General features: G+C 47.6%; 1 protein-coding gene across 4 annotated transcripts in view; it reads left to right on the top strand.

Annotated features, from left to right (window-relative positions):
• The window catches only part of Cables1 (Cdk5 and Abl enzyme substrate 1), a 107254-nt gene that overhangs the window by 59560 nt on the left and 24806 nt on the right, over nt 1-22888 (top strand). For 2 of the 4 annotated variants that reach the window (XM_078030269.1, XM_005329061.5), the window contains exon 4: nt 7747-7824. The exons of the other annotated variants lie outside the window; for them this stretch is intronic. In XM_078030269.1, coding sequence (XP_077886395.1) covers nt 7747-7824 — 78 coding nt within the window. The remainder of the gene's footprint in view (nt 1-7746; nt 7825-22888) is intronic. 4 annotated transcript variants of the gene reach the window in all.

Here is a 22888-nt window from a genome sequence, read left to right as displayed (position 1 = left end):
AAGAGCCTGGAGCCTTGGCCATCAGGGGCAGGCAGTGCTTGGAAGGAAAACGTAATTATTTTTAACAGATCAACCAGGGCCACACTGAGGACACGGTTACCAGTGCTGTCCTGTTAGAGCAGACAGGGGACTGTCTGGAGGATTTCCTAACTTCTGTGACTCAGGCTCAACCTGTTTTCTTCTTACCTCCCTATTGTGTCCCCCTTTCAATTCATAACTTGAAATCCTAATCCCCAGTACTACAGGATGTGAGCTTATTTGGAAATGGAGGTATTGCAGATGAATTGGTTAAGGTAAGGTCATGCTGGAGTAGAGTGGACTCCCCCACACCTCATCATTGTGACCCGTGTCCTTCTACAAAAAACACCGCACAGAGCCTTCTGTCTTATCAAAATGAGGGTGATGCTGCCCAGCTCAAGGAACTATCCGCAGCCAGGAAGGGCCTGTCCATCCGAGCAGGGCCCCGGTGACACTTCAGAGGCTTTGACCCCCAGAACTGTGAGACAGTACATTTTTGTTGTTTAAACCACACTGGTGCTTTGTCATGGTGGCCCTAACAGATGCACACTCCCTTGCCTCACCTGCTCTGTGATCCTGACCTGCTGCTTTCCTCGCAGCTCTATCCCAGCCCCCTACCCTCTGCTCATGGCACTGCCATCCCTGTGAGAGCTCCTCTGTGCCGTGGCTTCCATCACTCACTGAAGCCGGGGACCCCCAGCCTGCTCCCAGATCTGCTGAGCTCCAGGATGACTCCAGGTCCGCTAACTGGTGCCTTACCAGTTTCTGCCACTCTTCCCGCCATGCCAGCCTTCAGCTGTGCTGAATTGCTACAGTCGTGCTTGGTTAAGGGCCACTGTTGGTAAACACTAGAAGAAATGCCCACAAAGTCACGGACACATTTGTACGTATTTAGCATTGTGCTTTAAGGCATATTTAGTGATTATCGGTGCAACAGTCTTTTCTTTGCCTGTGGGTCTAGGGAGAGTTTGTGACATCAACTGTCCGCATGTCATCACCCCCACCCATCGCTGGGATGTCCAGACTGGACCCAAAAATCTTAAGTGCAAGTCCTTCTGGATTTTGACCATTTTTTCCCCCTAAAGTTTTGTAGTTACCTTACCCCCGTACTTACTTCAACTGCATTTTTTTTTCCTCCCAGTGGCTGGCCTTGCTTGAATTTGTTGTTGTTGTTTCTGTTTTGCTGGAGAGAGAACCCAGGGCCTTGCATGTGCTAGGTAAATAAGTGCTCTGCCACTGAGCTAAATTCCCACCCTTATTTTTAAAAGCATTCAGCAGTGTTTTAATATAAACACCTTTTTTTTTCCTGTTTTTTTTTTCACATTAGTTAGTGCAGCTTTTATTGAATAAAAGCAAATAGAAGTAATAAGTACGACTAAATGGAAACGGGTTTGGGACACAAAAATCATACACATGCAAGCCGGTGGATGTGGCTTATACAATAAATAGCCCTTCACCTTAGCTTTGTGGGAGGCAGCATCATGGGTCAGTGCTTTGCAGAGGGAAGTGGGACCGCCAGCGAGTGGCACAGTGATGGGAACTGTACTATCCTCAGTGGGAACGCCTGGCGAGTGGCGCAGTGAAGGGAACTGTACTATCCTCAGTTAGGCTCTCTGCAACTCCTCACCAGTCCTTTCAGCCAACATCTCTCTATACTGTACCCTGATTACCATTTACTCATCTGGTCCTTTCCTCCAGGCTGGGTTAGCAGCTCTTCTGTGTGCTCACTAGCGCCCTCTACGTCCCCATCTCAGAATTTACATGTAAACATCTCCGACCTCACACCAAGCTGTGTTGGGATAGAGCCTTTGGCTGCATCGTTGATCGTAGGATCCTCAACTCCTAGTGCAAATATCTAGCATAGAGGGAGTGCTCACAAAATACCTGTGGTAGGCAGGAGGAGGGGCAGACGGTCACATAACTTGTTTCTCTGAAATCTTCTGCCACTCCCTAGATGGCAGGATAAAGTACACCTCCTTAGCAGGCAGTGAAGGCCTGTGCTGTAGTCATAATAAGAGCAGTAATGGAGTTGATTGTGGTGGTGGTAATCCTAATCGTCATGATAAGAAGACTGATACCACCAATATCAGTGACCCCATCTCTCCACTTGATGTATGCTAGCTGTCTGCCTGCCTCTCGAGTCCTTTGCAGCTTGTCTAAGCTTCCCTTCTCCCTGCATTTCCTGTTCTCACCTGCTGGAATCCTCCTCCAGAGCCTGACCCAGATACCAAGTCCTGAGCCAGGTGAGCCCCACCGCCTCCTCAGGCTCCTGGTTCTAGCACCTCTTCTCCAGGGCACCTTCCCTCCTCCCAGCTCCCTGGCACCAGGATATCGTCTCCATACCACTCCAGGAAGGGAACGGATCGCTTTGTGAAGAATGTTCTTGGACGCCCCATAAACTCTGCTTTGCCCTTGTACCCAGAATGAGCCACCTCCAACAGCGAGGGGAGCGTTTCCCAAGGAGGAAGCGCATCCCCCCAATGGTTAATGAGTATTTGAATGGGGCGCGCAGGAACCTTTTCTTGTTGTTGCTGCTGTTTTCGTCAACTCTCATTATGTAATTGCCAACCCTTCAGAAGAGGGAGAAAAAGGGGTCAAGTCCCCCTTCTTCCAGATTTTAATAAAGCATTGTGAGGAGAGGACGCAGCAGTTGTGGGAAAGGGGGTCAGAGTGGAGCTGGGCAGCCGATGGCTTTCCAGATTTCACTCCGCTCATTTGTTTCCTGATGTTTGTCTCTATCATTTCATCTTCCTGGGGCTCAGCAAATATATTCTAGACGTCCAGAGGATCTACCCAGCAGGTGACGTGTGGCACAGAGCCCTGCCAGGAAGAGAGTGACGGTGCCAGCTGGGTTTTCTTTTCCAGGACTGCCCTGTAAAGCACTACAAAATGGGTGGTTAAAGCAACAAAAAGGGGTTCTCTCAACTCTGGAGGCTGGGCATGAAGGACCGTGTTCCTCCTAAAGGCTGTGGGGGAGAATCGTCCCTGGCATCTTCTCGGGTTGCTGGCAGTCCCTGGCTTCCATGGCTTGTGCCTCACAGTCTTCGTCCCTCTGTGTCTGTCTAGGTATCTCCAGATCCCTCTCTCCTTATAAGATCACTGCTTATTAGATTTCATCTAATATGACTTCATCCTAATTCTATTGCATCTGCAAAGACCCTATTTCCAAACAAGGCACATCCATGGATACTGGGTCTCAGTAAGGAATGAATCCGGGAAATGTGTTTTTGTAGGTGTGACTGGTACCGGACGTGACCTCCCCCACTGGGCTATGGACACCCCTGGGCTATGATCAGGCCTCACTGTCCGTACCTCCATTGTGGGAGACACGATTTCCTTCACCCCTTAAAGCTGATTGCTCATTTTTATTGTCCTTATAAGAATATTTCCGCTGCCGTGGAATATTCCACCTGGATGAATTTGAACTTTGTCGTGGCCAGCAGACTCCCCGGGGTTCTGGAAATGGATCAAGAAGCCAGCTTGTGGCAAATGATGGAACCCTTGAGGATCCTGGGTGGAGTCAGACGCTCCCTGGTGAAGTCTCCTCCAGCTCTGGGCCGAGGGGCTGAAAGCAGATTCAAGAGGGATGGCGATGTGTGGAGCCTCTCCTGGCAGCTCTGAAGCTCCAGTATCTTCCGAGCAAAGTGAGGCTAGGGAGGCTTGGTGGGCTGAAGCTGCAAGATCCCTCCTACCGGCCACACTTCCCAGGAGCACGGAACGTGGAGAAGAAAGTTTGATGACTTCCAGCTGCAGGGAACATTCGGTGCTTCCTGGAAGTTTTGGAGAACGTGGTGTTTCCAGAGGCATCTTGGCCCACGTGGGCGGGCGGCAGCTCTGTGGAGCTTTTTCCTTTGCTACGTTTTCCCCCCTCTGACAGATGTTTGTATGGAAATGTGACCTTTCATTCCTTAAAGCCCCATCTCCCTGGAGTTAATTCCTCTTTTGAAGTCATCGTTTTTTGGAGCAAGGCTTTCTGGCCTTCTTGACTTCAAGTGAAGTCTTGTATGTCACAGATGGTGAAAATTGTGTGACTTTTTGTGTGCCATGGGGCATAAAAGAAGATAGCAACAGTAGTTGGAGGCAAAGACAAGGAAGCAGTCAACTTCTGAAGCCCATTGGATGTGGAGTTTGGTTGTCCTATGACATTCTTTTGTGGGTTTTTTTTGGGGGGGTGGGTACCAGGGCTTGAACTTGGGGCCACTCGACCACTGAGCCACATCCCCAGCCCTATTTTGTATTATTTAGAGACAGGGTCTCACTGAGTTGCTTAGCACCTCGCTTTTACTGAGGCTGACCTTGAACTCACCATCCTCCTGCCTCAGCCTCCCAAGCTACTGGATTCCAGGCATGCACCACCACGCCCAGCTTGTCCTTGGACATTCATGACTACCAGCATCTGATTTAATTCTTTCATCAATAACAGGCACTTGAGGAGACTTACCAAATCACCAAGACTTTCTTCTTGGGCTTCTGCATTTTGATGGATGTCCCTCATGTGAGGAAAGCTGCAAATTCCCAAGAACTCCGAGGTTCTAAACACAGCAGAGGGTCGTGTAGGACCTGTTGTTAGGATCATGGGCCCCAAGTAGTTAGCGTGACAAGCTGAGCAGGCTGGTTCACCTGCTCTGCATGCATTCTGCTGTTTCTCCCGGATGCCAGAACTCCTTCAGGAAACACGGAAGATGTGTCTGGGAGCCCTGTTGGCAGTGCTGTTGTAGGGCTGCTGTCTGGGTCCCTGCCATGGATTCTGTCTCCGATCCCTGGGGAGAGCAGGAGTCCATGAGATGATCAGATCCGGGGAGAAAAGGGAAAGGCCCAAGGATGCAGAGTTCCTTCCTTCATCCTTCCCATTTCAATTGCTGAAGACGGGCCAACCGGTGAAGAGCCAACCCTCCTGGAATTATTGGGAGGCCGTCCCTGTTCACAGTTGCCAAACTTGGCCTATGCTGTAGAGTAATACTTTTTTCTGAATGAGAGCCACGTCGCCAGCATCTCCTAGACGAATGGCGAGGACCACCCAGAGTGAGCACTCATTTTCCTAGGACAACACAGCCACGGATGGATAGGCACCCTGCGTTGCAGCACTGGGAAGAAGGCCTGGATTGTGCTTGCATCAGTATTCTCTCATTTTCTTGTTCTCTTAAAAATGTCCAAACAAGCTCTTGTGTGGAAAGGAAAGACACAGCAATGGGTGATGAAGGCAGCGGGATCATACGGAGCCAGTAGTTGTAGGGTGTTGAGTGACGGCCAGTGGCTCCAAGCTTTCCCTTGGATGGATCGTGGGAACGGCAGGGGGAGGGTGGAGAGCCTCTGTCCATCATCCAGAAGGGGCCCAGACTGAGCAGAGGGGGGGATGCAGCCCGCGTGCCTCCAGCTCTGATAATGGCACTGTCCTGGTGTAACACTCTTGGGGTGACATGCAGGCCAGGCTCCAAAGCCACCGTGGAACATAAGTGAAGACAGACTTATTGATGTCCAAGGGTGCCCAGCTAAGCACCAGAGCAGGCCTTTCTAGCACATTACAGAAGAGCACTCATGGTGGTGAAGAGTTCAAGTTCAAATCCCTGGTCTGCCGTACCTGCTGGAGCTTCACTGAACTCTGGTGCATCTCTTGCTGGCTCATGTCCCGTCAGTTAAAGCATTCAGAGTCTGGCCTGTAATTGATGTTTAACAAGTGTTAACCCTTGTTATGCCTGCTTAAATACATTTGCAGGGTCACCGTCACGTAGGAAGCTCTGTGGCCAGGCTTCATGTCAGAGCCCAAGGAACCTGGCAGGTATTGAGCAGGAGTTTTATTTGGCTCTTGGCCCCACAGGCCTGGACGGCCCACTCAGGACATGATGCTTCTGTCCTCGCTGCAGTTAGCAGAGTTGGGGTCTCAAGTATCTGAGGAGAAACAACTTTCAGACACATACTGCTGTGTTACATCGTTGCAGATGGGCCAGGCCTGTGGTCCTTCAGCTGTCCACAGCATCGCCTCTCATACTTAGCAGCCTGGGTACTTAGCACGGAGATCTGGAGAGGTACCAATCTAAGTACTGTGCTGCTGAAACAACTTCACCCCAGGAAGCTGATCTGCAGGGGAGACCATTCCTATCTATCAAGTGTGTACACTCTTTGCCAGGTGCTATTCCAAGAATTCTCCCAGTGTGGACACATTTAACTCTTAAAGCATTCCAATGAAAGACTTCCTAATTTTACCCCATTTTTTAGAGGAGGAGACCGAGGCTCAGAAGAGTTAGTAAACTACCTGAGGTTATACAACCGTGACAGCTGATATTAGCTGGGAGCATTGCTTCCATCCTGTGATTAACAGACAGTTGGCCCCACCCGCCCCTTGGTGCATCCTCTGGTGCTGCTCTGCAGTCAGGCTACATTTCAGTGACATCAAATGAACATTTATGGAGGAGACACCATGTGCTATAAACCCTTGGACTTGCTCTCTAGGCGAGGAAGCAGCAAATGGTGAGCAGCACTGGTCACACCAGGGCACTCCGGGAAACATGAAAAGGAGTGGAGACAGCAGTGAGAAGAGAAGGAATGATCCGCAGGGGGTTGCAACAGCAGAGGGTCAATCTGAAGGGGTAACTTCTCAGCTGGGTTTTGAAGAATCGATAGGAGTTCACCAAGTGATGTTACGAGTGGCATCACGTAAAGAAGGAATAGCATGTGATGGGCACAGGTATAAAACAGCAAGTATTTTTTGTTGTTGTTCTTTAGGTTGGGGTACTGCAAACACTTTAGTATAAACGAGTGATAAAGCTCAGACGAGAAAGCAGAGCTAGGAGCAGAGGCCTGATTTGCCATGCCAGAGAACCAGACTTTCTCCCAGGGCTGTCGGCAGTCTAATAGCCTAGCATTAAAACAAGGTTAGAATTCCCAAACCTTGATCCTTGCCTAAGTACTATTTTCTCTGGTCTCACTATGATTATTGAAGGAAAATATTAGAAAAGTAAGTAAGTTCTGTCTGTGATGTATGTTGACCTGACACTAAAGAGAATGCTGTTTTTAAATCTCTTTCACTCATTTATCCATTTTTCTCATCAGCGATTCCCTTTGGCAAAAGTTATTCTCAGATGCCAGGATAAGTACTTTTGAGGGTCTTTGTTTTTGTTTTGAATGTTTTTCTAAGTGGCTTTGGATTGCATAAGAGCATCGTGCAGAACTGTTTCCAGTAGTTTCTTTATGGCAGGAATGGAAGCTAAGACTGATTATGTAATTGTTCCCTCGATCTATTCTCAGAACCTAACACGTTGCCAGCATATAAAAAAAAACCTAATGATCATAATGGCATCGGAGTGTCTTTCCTGCTCAGGGTTTCTGGCGCTATTGCTCTTGCATTGTTTACTGCAGAAGACAAATGAGTAGTTTAAATGTAGCCTGACTGTTCACCAGCACTGCCCACCCCAGACTTGGCACTGTCTGCTCCCGTCTTGCATGTTCAGCCTACAGCCAGCACCTCTTTAAGGGAGAAAGGACTCACGGATCGCTGGTGTCGCACGTGTTAATATTTGGGTGATAGAGGCAGCATACTTCTGTGCTGAGGCTGCATTTTGCAAGGAGAGCAGAATACCATCTGTTGGAGGAGGGGGCGGGAGTATGCAAATACTGCTGTGAATCCTGTGAATGCTTAATTGCTATAGAGTTGTTTTTTTTTTAATTTGAGTCTTTGCATTTAGTTTGTTGTTTTTTTTTTTTGTTTGTTTGTTTTTTTGTTCCACTTTTTAGAATAGTCCTTATCAGTGGCAGAAGATCCCTCTGTAGTATATTTTCCGTGCTGCCGTATCGCGACAGTACCCAAGCCGGGTATGTATATGCATGCATGCTTTGTAGTTCTCTGGGTGAAAAGTTCAGATGCCGGTGTGCCTAATGTGGCTTCCCTTTCCATGTTCGTGAACTTGCCTTGCTTTGATGCTGCAAATTCAGTATTTGTGAATCTGAAAGAAAAAAAAAAGACGTTATGCTTTCTTTTCAGCCAGCAGGCTTCCTTCTTGGTGTGTGTGTGTGTGTGTGTGTGTGTGTGTGTGTGTGTGTCCGTCCCTTGTGTGTCCTTCTCATATTGCCTGTTCTTTCTAAATGTGCATTTTATCACCTTTCCCAATACTACAAAGCAAGAGCAATATGGGGCCCACCACATCCCACAGGGTCACACCAACTTTTGGAAAAAGACATCAGGAAAGGAATTGGACCAAAACTGTGCGGCTCTCTGTGCAAGACACACAAGGTGTATCTTGGGCTTGGGTTTAGAAACTGACCAACAAGCTGGAGCTGCCACCAAAGGGCAGATATCGTAAGTGGCACCAAGAACAAACATATAATTAGCTACAGGTTAGAGAAACATTCCCCTCTTTATATCAAAAAGGCCCTCCATTGACTCTGGGAAAAAAATAACTGTGGATCTGTCCTTGCAGAGTGTCCCCTCCTAATCTCTACCCCTGCTGCCTATGTTCATTCCCTCCATTGTTCTAGATCTCAGACCCCATTCCCATGTCACCAGGGTCATTAGGATGCTGCTGGGATTTAGGGCTGGGCAGTTCACTGCAGAGGCTGTCAGGAGCAATATAGGATATTGGCTCTGGCCTTCAGTCATTAAAAGCGGGAACTGCTCTCTGGTCATTGTGACAGCCAAACACATTACAGACCCCTAAAGAGGGCAGTGTAGCCTCTGGGGCTGATTCACCATTTATTCATCTTGCACCTTCTCCATGAGCTCTGCCCAGAATTCCCATTGACCATGACCTTCCCTGGCTCTTCTAGACTTGTCAGATTACAGTCTGTTCCAGAAGCTCCATGAGGCAGAAAAAGAGCAATCTTTATTCACGGAAGCCTGGCACAGTCATTAGTTTGGTGCATGCCTTCAGAGCACCAGTGATCCCACTGTGTGTCTGCGCATGCATTTTTGGGCTGGTCCTTCTTATTAGCTGCCTCCTTACAACCACCTTGCAAAAGAAGTATTCTGGGGAAATCATCAGCAGATCTTGCAGCTCAGAGGTATAAGGACCATCTGGGGGTGGTGGCCAGTGGGCTGGCCTAGAGAATGTCACAGAAAAGCTTTCTTTACCTGATCAACCTTCCATGGCCCCATAGGCTCATTTCCTGGGGAATTCAGCTTGTAGCAGCTCTCACACCTGGGATGTGACCCTAAAGGGCCAGCTCTTTTCATCCGGTTGCAACTGATGTCCCCAGGACCCTGAATATCCTGAGTGTGAGCAGCCTGTACATAAACCTCCAGAGGAATGTGCCTCATCGGGTGACAGCCGTTTGCCAGCACATCCTCTTCCAGCTGGGGCTTAGGTGGGCATTGCAGAGTAAGCCTCATTTCTCTGGGGTTCCTGCAGGACCTCTCCAGTTAACCCAGTTTTTCCTTAACTCTGTCTCATTCACCGATTGCCTTACCTTGTGATCAGATACTAAGGATCCAGGGGGTGAAGGATGGGCCTGGTTGCTGTCCACCCTGAACTTGAGACACAGAATTAGGCACAAGTAATTATAACTTTTAATAGATGCTAAAGGTAGCCCAGCAGGTAACTACTGCATCTTCCTGGCAGAGGACTCGTTCCATTTCTTTATGACGATTTGGTTTCTCTGTGCTTTTACCTTTGAAGTGTTCACATTGGGTTCATCCTCAAAGGGTGAATTAATTTCCATAATCCCGAGTTCCTTTAATGCGTATCCTCATTTTATAGATAATGATCTTTAAGAGTTGTAGTCTCAAATACCAACTTTGGGCCAGAATGGGAATTTGAACCTCTGTCTGTCCAGCCAAAGGTTTTTCCATGTCCTGGAAGCCAGGCCAGACAAGTTCCTATTTGTAGAAACTTTTTCAAACACACAAACCCCCAGACGTTACATTATCAACCTTCCAGAGGGTAACAGGTTCATAGGAGCTTGTGGACACAGTTTCCCCACATGGCACTTGACTTGCAGAGAGGTAGGTGGGACCAGCTGATCAAGGACCCCTAGTTCTGATAGTAGAAGAGGGGATCAGTGTGGAGAGCTTTGAAGACTGACAAGTTTTTCACTTGGGCAAATTAAATTACCTTCTGTGAGCTTGTTTGCCCCTGCATAGAATGGACAGGAAAGTTACTTCCATGCATGGCTAATTTGAAGATTAATTGAAGATAAATTTGAAAATTGGTTGGAAAGCCAATAAGAATCATGTTTTAACCAAGATTACCCAGGAAGAGGTTATCCAAGCCCTCTCCTTAAAGCATCCTTGTGGATCCATGTGGCCCTCCCTATTTTTAAAAACCTCAGGAAATGCTTAGATGTCAGCCAGTTGGTGCTAGAAAACAGCATCTGTCCATCCCTGGGTCTCCTTCCCACTTCCAGAAGGCCTCACCGGTTGTAGGGAAGCCCACCTGACAGAACTGTCAGGGAATTTGGACATTCTGCCTTTTGGCCCGGGATGGAGAAGCAAACTGAATGTGGAACGTCACTGTTTGCATCTTGGAAAAGAGCACATTCAAATCCGCCACTCCTTAAGGAAAACAAGGTGCATAAAAATGAATCCTATAACAGAACACGTTGGATTCTTCGCTGTCCCTAATGCCGTTACCTGCTCAACAGCAAGTTCTACCTGAGCACCTAAGAATCCATGAGTACAATTCATAATCCTGCATATTTTTTTAGCAGTAGGATTAAGAACATTCTGCTCTTTTGCCTTTTTAATGAGCAGGCGTCCTGTTTATAAATAACCTGTTTTCCATAATTAAGTTTGCTTTTTACTGATTATTGAGAACCAGCTATGCTCAAATATTAATAAAAATATCCTGATAAGTATATACTAGTCAAAACACCAGTCAATTTACTAATAATATACAGATTTCAACCTACTTTAGTTCATGGATGTGTTAACTAGCCAACTAAATTCCTTTACTTTTAAACTGAAACCCTCTCTGTGACTTAGATATATATACGTCTAAGGGTCAGTGGTGGCAGGGCCTTCAGGTCATGTAGTTTGTCCTTCATGCTTTGCGGCTGAGGCACAGGCAGCAGCTCTGCAACTTAGCTCTGGCTTCTGGCACCCGTGTTTCCGTTGTACTCGGGCACACAGACCAGGCCATGTGTGCCTGACGGTTCCAGACAAACACACGTCCCCAACGAAGGGGATAATACACAGTCCCAGCTTTGTCAGAAGAAAGTTATAAAATCAGGAAACTCCAAAATTCCTCCATTGGGGACTTGAACCACCTCCACCTGGGATGCATCTCCCGGGAAGCCTCATCTCAGTACACCTGGCTTCTGGCTTCTGGTGCTGCAGAGCGGTTCCCAGCTCCACCTCCTGCACCCTGGCTTCCCTGCCTCGCCTTCCACAGTGGTCCAAAGCTTTGTTCTTGGTTTTAGCTGGAAATGAGCTGATTTTGGCTCCTGGCATCAGTTGGTCAAAGCAGACAGATCTTAGGAGAGGTTTTACTGTCTGTTCATTCATTTGTGCATTAGGCCACTCGTTCTTACCCCAGTAAGTGTGAGGTTCTGATGGATTACAGTGAATGGAGGGGACAGTGATATAGGGATGAGTTTCCAGTTCATGAAAATTAGGGTCCCCAAGAAGGAGCTGGAGAACACTTTAACTGTCCCCAAGTCATTACCTAAAAGTCCTTTGCTATGTAACGCCCCTTTCCCTCCACCCACCTCCACAAGTGCATTGCCATTCTTACACACTACCTGTGTGGACCTTCATGTGCAATCACTGCATGCCAGAAATTTTTTACGCACTCAATTCTATTGAGCACCTACTATGTTAGGCACCACCCAAGGCAGTAGGGATACAATGACTCTTGCCTCATGGAGCCTAAACAGAAATCGGGTATAAACAAACTCTCCATCAAACAAAATAGCAAATAATTGTGTGAGTTCTAAGCAGCGTGTGTTGGAACACAGAAGGAAGAGTTCAGTGAATTCAGGCAGAGGGATTGTAAAGGTCGCCCCTAGAGAAAGTGGCTCTTTAGTTACAGAAAATTAAGTACGGCTGTCTTCAAGTTGGAATCTCATTTCTGGCCAACACTGCATCCTTGGGCTCTGTGTAATGAGAGGAGGGAAGAGAGCTGGGGACCAGGTCCTGGGATGTCCCTAGTGCTCACTGGGCCTTCTGTCTCAGCTCCTCATCCGTAAGGTGGGGACATTTGGCTCTCCTCTCCAGAGATCCTGCCAGCTCAGATGGCTGTCTTCGTGTTTGCTGGCACAGCCCATGTGGAAGCGGTAAGTCTCATACAACAAGGAATTCATGAGTGAGATGTGTTCTTCACACTTCCCACCTGTCAACGATTGGCAGTTTCTACGAGCTCATGCCCGAATAGTTATTCTTCATCCAGCTTTTAAAAATTGGCGGTTTTTAAAAATGTGCAGATCCTAGTGACTTCTTGCAGTTTTATTTGCTAAATTATTTTCTGGAGTGGACCACAGGAGAGGGCCCGGAACAACCTGTGCTCCAGAACAATGTGAGATGTTTGTGGTCATTTTTCACGCCACCTGGTTCCACCAAGCTGATGTTAGGATGGTTCCCAAGGTGATTCTCTAGAGTTTCAACTGGAAGCAGATGGCTCTGGTTATTTAACCAATGAATTCAAACTTATGCTTCCTTGCCTCAATTTGTAGAGAAATCTGTTTGAGAGAAGAGTGTATTTCCTTAGGAATAACTGAAGAGTGTAGTCATACATTTGTGTGAACCTGCTAAAATAAAGTTAATAAAGCTAAAACCTGCTCTGGGGGATATAGCTCAGTGATAGAGCATTTGCCTAGCATGGGTGAGTCCCTGGGTTCAATCCCTAGCACTGCTAAATAAATAAATAAAAAGAAAAACCTCGAAATCTAAATGTTATTTTCAAGGTGCTAGGCACTGTTCTCTATGCCTTCTAGAGATCCCTCATTTCTTCCTCCCAAGAATTTCATTTAAGGGAGGTGCTCATAGTACCGTCTTGAGAAGGCTGGAGTAGAGAAGGTGTTAGCAATCTCCCCCACTGGTAGGAGGGTCGCTAAATATCCTGACCTGTTGTGTTCACTGTGCTGGGGCCAGCTCAGCCCACAGAGGCAGTCCCCAGGCTTACCACACACTGGAGCAGCAAGTCTGTTTCCCTTTATGACCACCCCTTGGGGGCTGGGCTTGCTGGCTCAGGACCAGTGACACCCAGGCAATGCCAGCTACTGTGCATCTGGGTGATGGTAAAGCTCCAAGGTCAGGACCAGCTTGGCTCTTGTACATGTGCCACATGAGGCCACCTCCAGGAGCCTGTTGGCTGAGCTGTTAGGTGGTGGCTTTCAAAGGTCTTAGAGGTTGCTTGTTTACCCTGTGGTACTGAATCCTCCAAGGGCACACCCCAGGTTTCTCTGGGTAGAATCTCGAGTGAAGAATGATCTGTGAATCCCCATGTGGGTATTTGTCATCTGAAGACCAGGAAATGTGAACAGGGGGAGGCATCTATGTGGCACTGATGCTGTGGCTGTCTGCAGAGGCACATTCCTGTCGTGACACTGAAATGCTGCCTGTTTGTCTTGGAAGCATCTTCTCTGCTGCACCCAGGTCACCCTCCGAACACCACCACGACGTGATTTACGGCTTCCTAAGGGCCTTTCCCCAAAGACTTGATCCAGTGCATGAAAAAAATGTATGCTTTTGAGAAAGACGACCAGTGGGAGGGTGACTGTGTACAATGCCAGAAATGCCTCTGCACAAAGGATGGGTGGCAGGACAGTTCAAATACAGAGCTTTCTGCTTGCCTCTGACACTTCAGGAAATCATCTGTAGGTTAAATGAGATCAGGGTGGTGACTTTCAATGGCTTTTAGAGGTTGCAGGTTTACCCCTGGCATTGGATCCTCCCAGGGCACACCCCATGTGTCTCTGGGTGAATCCTGAATGAGAACTGTCCTTTATTCTTATATTTAGGAGTTCAAAGTCGTGCCTGCAGCATGAAACTCCTACGGTGGCCCTGAGCGATACGGGTGTGGAGTACAGAGTAGTTAGTATACACTGTCCCGGGTTGCAGACAACAGAATCCTCTGATGGCCAGTTTGGGGCAATAGCACACAAACTCTGGTGGAGAGAAACAAGGATGGCCACGTGGGGATAGCACAGTGGGAGCCAGTGTGGCCAGGGCCAGTTGACAGCCATGCCCTGGGACTTCTCCCATAGATACACTATTGCCACTGCCACTGGTCCCCATGCCAGGGCTTGCTAGAAGTCCTCCCCCGCATGTGATTCACTTCCTCTGCCAGGTTTTACCTGAGCACTTCCACTTGGCAGTTTTGAAAAATGTGCAGATCTAGTGACTTCTTGCAGTTTTATTTGGTATATTATTTTCTGGAGGGGACCCCAGGAGAGGAGGCCACCTTGGAAATGTGGTGCAGTCTTCCTGGGTGGGCTGAGCCAGTCTGTGGTCTCTTCCGCAGTGGGTCACTGAAGAATCCACCTGTGCCCAAACTGAACCTGGGTTGGCCCCTGAAGACTCCAACCCAAGGAAAACTCTAACCTGTGGAACCCTCCGGGCAGCCAGGGTCCCTAAGAAATCCCACCCAGTGCTCGTGTCTCCTTCAAAGCAAGACAATTTCCTGTCAGATTCCATAGATATCCAAATAAGCTCCCGAACCCCAGGGGTCTAAGTTCTGCCAGGCCCAGCAATAAGCAGCACCATCCCAGCCCTGGGCTTGGTGGCAGAGAGGGCCAGCCGTCCTGCTCTGCCCACTCAGGCCTCCCCTTTGAAGCCAGCTCCTCATCCCAACTCACATCTGTGATTTCTTTCCTGTTCAGTTTAAGAAAACAGGTCTGAAGTCAGATGAGAGCTGGAGGTTCCAGCCTGTGTCTTTGGAAGGCTTTTCCCCTGGTCAACCTCTCTCGTCATCCTGGGCTTCTTAGCAGAGAGAGAGGGCCCTTCTCGGTGCGGCTTGGATTCTCCTCCCTAGCACCATCTCTCCCCAGCCCCCCTCAGCCCCAGCAGGGTGCTCACAGTTCCTTAATTGGTAAGGTTCTCCTCGCTTGTGGGGCTCTAATGCTTGGTGCAAAGTTTGGAAGATTGTTCTGTTCTCAGGGAGCTGCCCCAGCCTTCCAGCCCCCACCCCCAAGACCATGCCAAGGATTTGTTCATGTTTGTGGCATCTCTGCCTCAGCCCATGGTAGCGCATACAACAACTTAAAAGTGTTAACAAGTTTTGTGGACTTCTTTTTAACTTGAGGGTATGGACTGTGTCTTAGTCTAAGGCAGCTCCAGCACTGTGCATGGTGCGTAGAAGACACTTGGGTTCCATCTGTTGAATGAAGGAATGAAATGTTTCTGAGGGCCATCTCCAGGCTTCTGAGAATTGCTAATATTGTGGAAGATTTACATATAAATATAAATTTATGTTTATATGTGTGTACTCGTATACCTACATACACGTGTGTATACATGTATATATGGGAAAACAAACGTGTGTATATATATGTTTATATTTTTCCCCCAACAAATGAGGCTAGTCTACCTTAGCAGGAGCAAGTCCTGTCTCAGAAGCCCTCAGCCTGGCACTGTGTTCTTGTGGACCTCTCCAGAGAAATGGCAGAGCTGCTCTGATGGCTGGGAAGAGGGGCCTGGGAGAGGACCTCAGGCCAGAGGGGTCTGGCCTGGAGCTCGGGGCCCTGCCTCTCAGAGTGCTTCTGTCACAACAACAATGAAAGTTGCTACACCTACAGTGACAAAAGAGGGTCTCAAGCCACCTCCAGATGTAGGTGCCCTGGCCCATGCTCCCTCCCCGGTGGCGCCCCCTGCCCATCAGCCCCCCCAGCCTGTGCAGATCTGCCTTGGCCTGAGCAGCCTGCTGCGCATCCTCAGTGCAGCTCACAAATACTTGAATCCTTAATGTGAAACCCAAGAAATCCCAGGGCCTTTTGCTAAGGTCACACCTGCTGACTTTCCCCAAGCCCCATTGGCATGCCTGGCTCTTGGCTGAGTGGCTCACCTAGCCCTCTGTCACATGGAGTTGTCTGAACTTCGAATCAGCACCACGTGAGCAAAATGCAAATAACCCCCAGCCTTATTTTGAGCAGATCAATACATGATTTTCCCTTTGTGTATAATGCTTCTGTTGAAAGCAAGGGACGTGTTTGGGTGGCATCTAGCATAGTTAAGAAGGAAGCAGTTTTCCCAGGCTCAGTACTTCACCCTGTCCCTAGAGCCCCTCTTCATGTCCAGGATAAAGTGAAGGAAGCCCCTGCCTTGGTTCTCCTCACCCCACCCATAGGCACATCATCCACATCGCCCAACCCTTTTGGAGCCCAGCCTGGCCGTCTCTAATCAGTACGTGCGTTAGGAAGATGTCAGGACTTACTGGCGTGCTTAGATTGACAACTGGCTACAGGCTGTGCCCACTCCATTCAAATTACATGGCTATGAGCCTGTGGTCCCACCAGTCGTTACCAGGGATGGATTACCTCCCACAGCAGCAGGCCTACGAGCCGAGCTTGGTAAGCCAAACAGACTTCCGTGGACATGGAAGCCCTTCCTGCACATAAGGGCACTGCTGCTACTTGTCAGAGTGTCCCTGAGCTGACTTATTAAAAGGTGCTTGAAACAGGAGCTAGTTTGTGTAATGCCAATTCCATGGAGTTCAGTGATAAGGAGCACTCCTCAGCCCGAATGAGAAAGAATGTGCAGCCTCTTGAGGCCTGTAGCTTTCTCTTCTGCCTCTCTGGCTCCCACCACCCCTTCCTCTTTTTTTTTTTTAAAGCTTCAGAAGCCAATCTTTCAACCCAAGTTTATACAGAACACCAATAAATAAAACGGCTGACCTCAGAATTGTTCTGGAGAATCGGGAATGGGAACAAGAAGCCCACTCCTCCTCTCCACCATTCCCCCTTTAGGGAAACTACTGCCCATGTCCATCCTCGCCCTCGGTGCTGGTGGGCATCTGGTGGTGGTGGAGTGGTGCACTCGGTGGTGCTGGTGAACCAACTAGCCTTGTTGATCCTGGGTTTACTCATTTATAAAACTGACTGTAATGTCAACCTCAGAGGCTCGGAGAGTGTTAGGTGAAATGTTCCCTCTGTGTGCCTGACAGGCTGTGTGTCTATTTCAGGTCCATTTTTGTTGTCCAGAGTTGTCTCCTTGTTCTTTCTAGAACTGCTCCAGCCTGGTTCCCCGAGTGGTTCTGTATACACAATGAATTCATCTTCAGATTTGCTTTTATTTGGACTTTAATTTTTTTTTCCTCAGTGGTACGTGCTTAGAAAGCAAATTTGGAAAATCCATACAAACAAAAGGAAGATATAAATGAGAGGCTCACCTCCTTAGACAAAGCCAGCATTAACATTTTGGTATATATCCTTCCAGTTTTCCCCCACTAGTATGTTTGTGTGGAATGTGAAGATGATTGTTTTGGTCTGTCTTGCCAGAGCCCACCTTTCACAACATGCTAGTAGAAACCTGTTGTGGAGAAGGGGAACAGATGTTGCCCATCTTTTCCACCATAACTGTAACATCAAATCTCCCTGTTGCTGTAAACACTCTTCTCAGATGAGGCTTGTAAACTGTACCGTTTTTTCTGGAAGAATCCCAGTCTTAAACCAGCTCTTCTTCCCTCAGCTAACAGTTGCCAAGGCCAAGCCTGAATCTCTCTGCCTTTTATCCACATGAGTCATCATCGCGCTCTCTATTCTAGCGTGGATCTGTGGTTTGGCTTGGCAAAGTTTGGTGCATAAAGGGACTTTGAAGGAACTTTCTCGACTCTTCCCCTGCTTAGTAAACAACTCTCCCCGTGCTTCCTATCCAAGACCACTCTCCTCTCATCTTCCAGTCCCCACCCGCATCCTGCTTTGCTGCTGTGCCACTACCGCAGAACCAGGGGTGGAAAATCAGGAAACTGCAAGGGAATTTATGGGTTTAGATGTAGATAGGGAAGAAATTATGGGAGGAAAAAAAATTTAAAAAAAAACAGCTTAGGAAAAAGGATGCCGGAGCCCAGAGAAGGAAAGGGAGGTTCAGAGAAGAAGCTGGAATAATGCAAACTGGAGCTTTCAGGAGGCTGCTGAGGGTCGGTCGCAAACCAGGAAACCAAGAGAAAGGCTCCACTTCCTCCCTTTCCTTTGCCCTCTTTTACCCTCTGACGTTTTGCTTCTATGGCCAGAGCTCTTGCTTGTACTGTGGAGCTGGTTCAGTGACATTAGAGGCGAAAAGGGTACCCTGTGGGCTGATCTCCATGTATCACACAGCAGCGATGAGAAAATGCATTCCGAGAGTCGGGCTACCAGCTCAGAAACTTGGAGTGTAACTCACTGGTGAGTGAGAGAGAGAGACCACAGGCATGGTGTGGTCCCAGGAGGGCTGGTCCTGGGACTGTCCCTATGCAAAAGGGAACTGAAGCCAGTGCCCCCCAATGTTCTTAATTTCCAGAAGCATTTGGACATCGGTAGGTATATGGATCTGACCCGAGGAAAGTAGAAATGAACCCAGTAAACTTGGGTTTGGAGGTCATGTGAAACAAACCAAACTGGAGGATTCCAGCAAAAACCCATTTCCATGGTGCCCGTGGAAGGTGCGGACCCATCTGGATACCTATCCATGATGGAGCGAAGGTTTCTGGGTTTGCTTACCCCAGATGCATCGGCGACTGTGTGATGGAAGTGGTCTTCCAGTGGACTGCAAGGTATCTCTGGGGGTGTGACTTTAAATTGTCAACAGCTTCCACATGGTGTTTATGTCCTTAGCTTTTGGCTTTCAGGGCATTCAGATGAGGTCATCCGCTTGGGTCCATTTCCTGAGTGTTGATCATTTTGTGACACAGAGAACAGCTTCTTCTATTCTTAGAGAGAGCCTTCAAGCCTAAATGCTCTCTGCCTGGCTCCAGGCCCATCCCCCCCCCCTTCCTGCCCAACCACTTTCCCCCAGAAACTTCTCTTTTTTTCGTTGTGGAAAATTACACATTCACAAACTGTGTTTCTTTCCTCACACGAGCATATTCCCACACACACAGACCCATTCTGGAATGATCTCATGGGTGAATCATGCCATTTATCCGGCTGTTTATAGGAGCTGCCTTTACACAAAGATTTTGGTGTAAGCTACATTAAGACCCCCTTCATTGTCTGCCAGTTGCCCTGGTGGGGTGGCTTATCCATGAAGTGCTGAGTGTGAGGGGGCAGGACTTCTAGACCAAAAGCTGCTTTTGATTTCACTTTTTTTTTTTTTCCCCCATTCGCTCTGGGCCTTGTCCATTGGTTCTGAATGTTGTTGGTGTGATTCTCTGCTTTGACCTAAGTAAGCAGACCCGATCCAAGATGGCAGCTGCACAGCATCTGAAGGAGCAGGGTGTTAGCCTTCTGTTACTTTGACAAATACTAGATATAATCCACTTAGGTCTATTAGCCCGCTGGCTTTGGGGCCTGTGGTGAGGTAGTATATCACGGTGGGAGTGTGTGTTGGTGGAAGTTCATGCACCTCATGGCTGGGATGTGAAAAAAAGGAAGGGTAGGGGGTCCCATTCTCCCCTCTAAGAACATGCCCCTTGACCTCAGACCTGCCACTGGCTGGGGACCAAGCCTTTAACACATGGGTCTTTGCAGAACATTCCAGATCCGAACTCCAGCAGGCAATAAATGGGGCTTCTGCAGCTAAGATGAACACTGGTGGAGTTCCAGTGGACGCATAATCTCTTAATTAAAATTAGTGCACAGTGGTATTTCCTTTCCTAATCCAGCTTTCAAGCTTTGCTTTCTGTGCAGCCAATCTCTGCCTTTATTCTTTTTGAAGGGGCTAGAAATCCTGTTAATATTTAATCGGCTCCTAAATTATTTACACATCAAAGTGTTTGAGCTATTGTCGTCCTTTAAAGAGCAAGTGCCCAGTGGAGCGCCTCGCTGGCATTCCAGGGTCTTAAGCGAGGCCACCATTAGAGAAAATGATCACAGTTAGAAGGCAGGACAACCCCATCTTAGAAGAAGAAAGTCCTGGAAGCCAGTTAATTGAAACACAAACACTCTTTTCCATCTACTTCCCAGGTGTAAAGGATTCAGATCATATTTTCTTTAAAGGAGTAATTCTAGTTCAAATTAATGATGTTCCCCAAGGAAAGAGCCATAGCTTGAACTTGGTGTTATCTAATAGGGAATCTTGTTTTCCCATCAAGATCAATTCCATGCATGATGGTTCAGTGAGCAGCCAGCTGGGCCTTTGCCAGCACGCCACGAAGAGGAAATGAAAAATCATTTTGCCTTTTGTAAAAGATGAAATCAGGAGTTGGCGATTTTATGGTTAATAGTAACCTAGATAATCCCCTTTGGGCACTTAGGTATCTAGATTGGCCCTTTGCTTTGATCAGGTGACCCCCACAGTGGCAAAATCACATGCATTTGGGGGGCTTTATGCTGTGGAGGCAAAGACTTAAGACGGGTCTGGGGATTCCTACCAAGAAGTTACAGGCTTTCAGGGAGAAATGTGTTAAATGAATCATGGGGCCATCCTGTGAAGGATGTTACGTCCCCAAAATGAGCCAGCATGTTTTTCCGTTTCTTGCTTAAGGGTGTAAGTGCTGCTTGGCTTTCTCGCCAAATATACCTTCACCTCTGGTTTCAGTGGCCTCACACCTTCCTTTAGCCCTTCCCTTGTTCCCCCATGCAACTACTCCTCTGGGCCAGTTTCAAACATCAGTCTTTGAAAAAAAAGAAGAAAATCTTTATGCTGGGTTTGCAAAGTTTCTTTATTGCCTACCACCTCTGCAGAAGTTACCAAGCCTGCACAGAATGGGAAATGAGCTTGTGTAGGGAAGTAAGTCCAAGCTGAAGCATCAATAGGATATGGTAGACAAGAACTAGAACCTTCAGTTCTCTGTGGCTACTTACCAGTGGTTCCATTAGGGCATCTGCAGAAATGAGATTTCCTCCTGTAACCTGACTAATCATAAGCTGTAGCCTTTCAACCTTAACAGACATAATTTTGGATGATATCTGTGTATGGCATTTCCTCCTCCATTTTTAAAAGGAAGTGGAATATAAATGTGTTAATTAGCTTTGCATTAGGGTAACAAAATACCTGAGGGGGGAAAAAAAACAACTTAGAGAAAGAAAGATTGATTTTGACTTGAGGGTTCAGTCCACCATCAGTTGGCTCCATTGCTCTGGGTCCGAGGTGAGGAGGAACATCATGGGGAATGAAAGCTACTCAGCTTATGGCAGCTGGGAAGCAGGGCTGGGAGAGGAGGAAGTGGTCAGGGACAAGCCACACTCTCCCAAGGCATACCCCCAGTAACCTGTTTTCTCCAATAGACCCTAGTTTCCACCACCTTCCAGTAATGCCATCAGATTATTAATCCATCCGTGGACTAATGGACTCATAAGGTCAGAGCCCTCATGATCCGGTCACCTCCCAAGAGCTCTGCCTCCAGACACTACTGCATTGGGGACCAAGCCTTCAATACACAAGGTTCTGGGGAAACTTCCTATCTAAATCGTAACAATAAATTAATATTTGAACTCTAGATATATCTGGGGGAACGAATAATCTAGACTCTTTAAAGATGTTGAAAAGTGCAACTTTAATTCGCTTCCATATCCTTCAGCTCTGTCTCCTGGTACTGGAGGGTTAGTGCTGGCAACGTGAATCAAACAGATATTTTCATTTTCATAGCGTTTGTTAGAATTCAGAACAGTGATGTTGGGAAACATCGAGATTTTTATCGCTACTCCACTGGGACTTCTGCTGAATTCTTTTTCACTAGAGTGTCTTAAAGATTCTTTTTCAGTGACTATCCAGTGTTCACAGTTACTGTCTGTAGGCAACACCAACCCTTTATTTAGGCTTCTGGAACCATGGGAAAGCAAAGGCCACTCAAGGCCTGAGCAGTCATCAGTACTATTAGCGGGTACATTGTAAAATTGCTGTCATTATATGGGTCAAATACAGCCAAAGAAGAGCAATTTCCTATGATTTACGTTAATTTCAGGTTGCAGTGACATTATTTAGAGCATTTAGCTAAGAAAAAAAATTAACCCAGAGTAGTTTGTCAGCCTTTTTATGAAAAAAATGTTTTTCAGATCCTGACAATCTCTGTCTACACAAATTCAACAGTTGACAAAAGGGAACCCATGTTCATTAGAAATGGCTTCAATGACCTGTTTTGTTTTGTGTGGTGGCACTGAGCACCCTATGTGCTCTCTTAGTTCACATCCACCAAGATGGGAACCCCAAAGCTAGTGACAACCTCTCCCTGAATCCAAGAGAGAAAATGTACAGAAAAGTGTCTGTCTCCAGCCACCATGAAGCAATCAGTGGTCTAGAGTGGTGTGATGGTGGTTATCATGCCAGTGGGAGTGTTTAAAGTGTGAATGTAGCAGATTCCAGGGTAGTAGATTCAGTGTGCAATAAATTACCATTTTTTAATGTATCTAATATGAACTATTAGTCCCCCTTCATCAGGACTGAAAGGACTTTCAAATTTATTTATCCTGGGGTATCCTTCCCTCCTCCAGGATCATGTGAAGGACCCCGGAGCCTTCTGTAATCCCTAGGACACAGGGAGCACCACCAGTCCTTGCTGGCTGGTATTCTCCAGCACTGTCAACACCCCACCGCTCCTACCCCCATTGCTTTGGGCAGGAAAGTCTACTACAGCGTGCCATGTTTGGACTGGGAGCTTCTGTTAAGGCTGGGAGTTCTATTCAAGGATGGTGACGGAGCGCTGGTCATTATTTCCCACCCCACTGGGGGAATCCTGCTGGGTCTTGTCTCTAGGACATCTGACAGTCTCTTCAGTGAGCTGGGGCCTATTAGGCAAACAGGTCCTGAGGACAACAGACCAAAAAATGGCCAAGCCATTTTGGGGAAGAAAAATTAAGAGACCAGATCAGAATCAGAAATGTGTCATTTGTGACTGTATTGTCTTTGCCATGGGAAGGTACAGTTCATGGCAGCCTA

This window comes from Ictidomys tridecemlineatus, chromosome 13, assembly GCF_052094955.1.
Source record: "Ictidomys tridecemlineatus isolate mIctTri1 chromosome 13, mIctTri1.hap1, whole genome shotgun sequence".
Taxonomy (NCBI): Eukaryota; Metazoa; Chordata; class Mammalia; order Rodentia; family Sciuridae; genus Ictidomys; species Ictidomys tridecemlineatus.
Note: the sequence above shows the minus strand (reverse complement) of the source record. Positions and strands in the feature narration are given on the sequence as shown.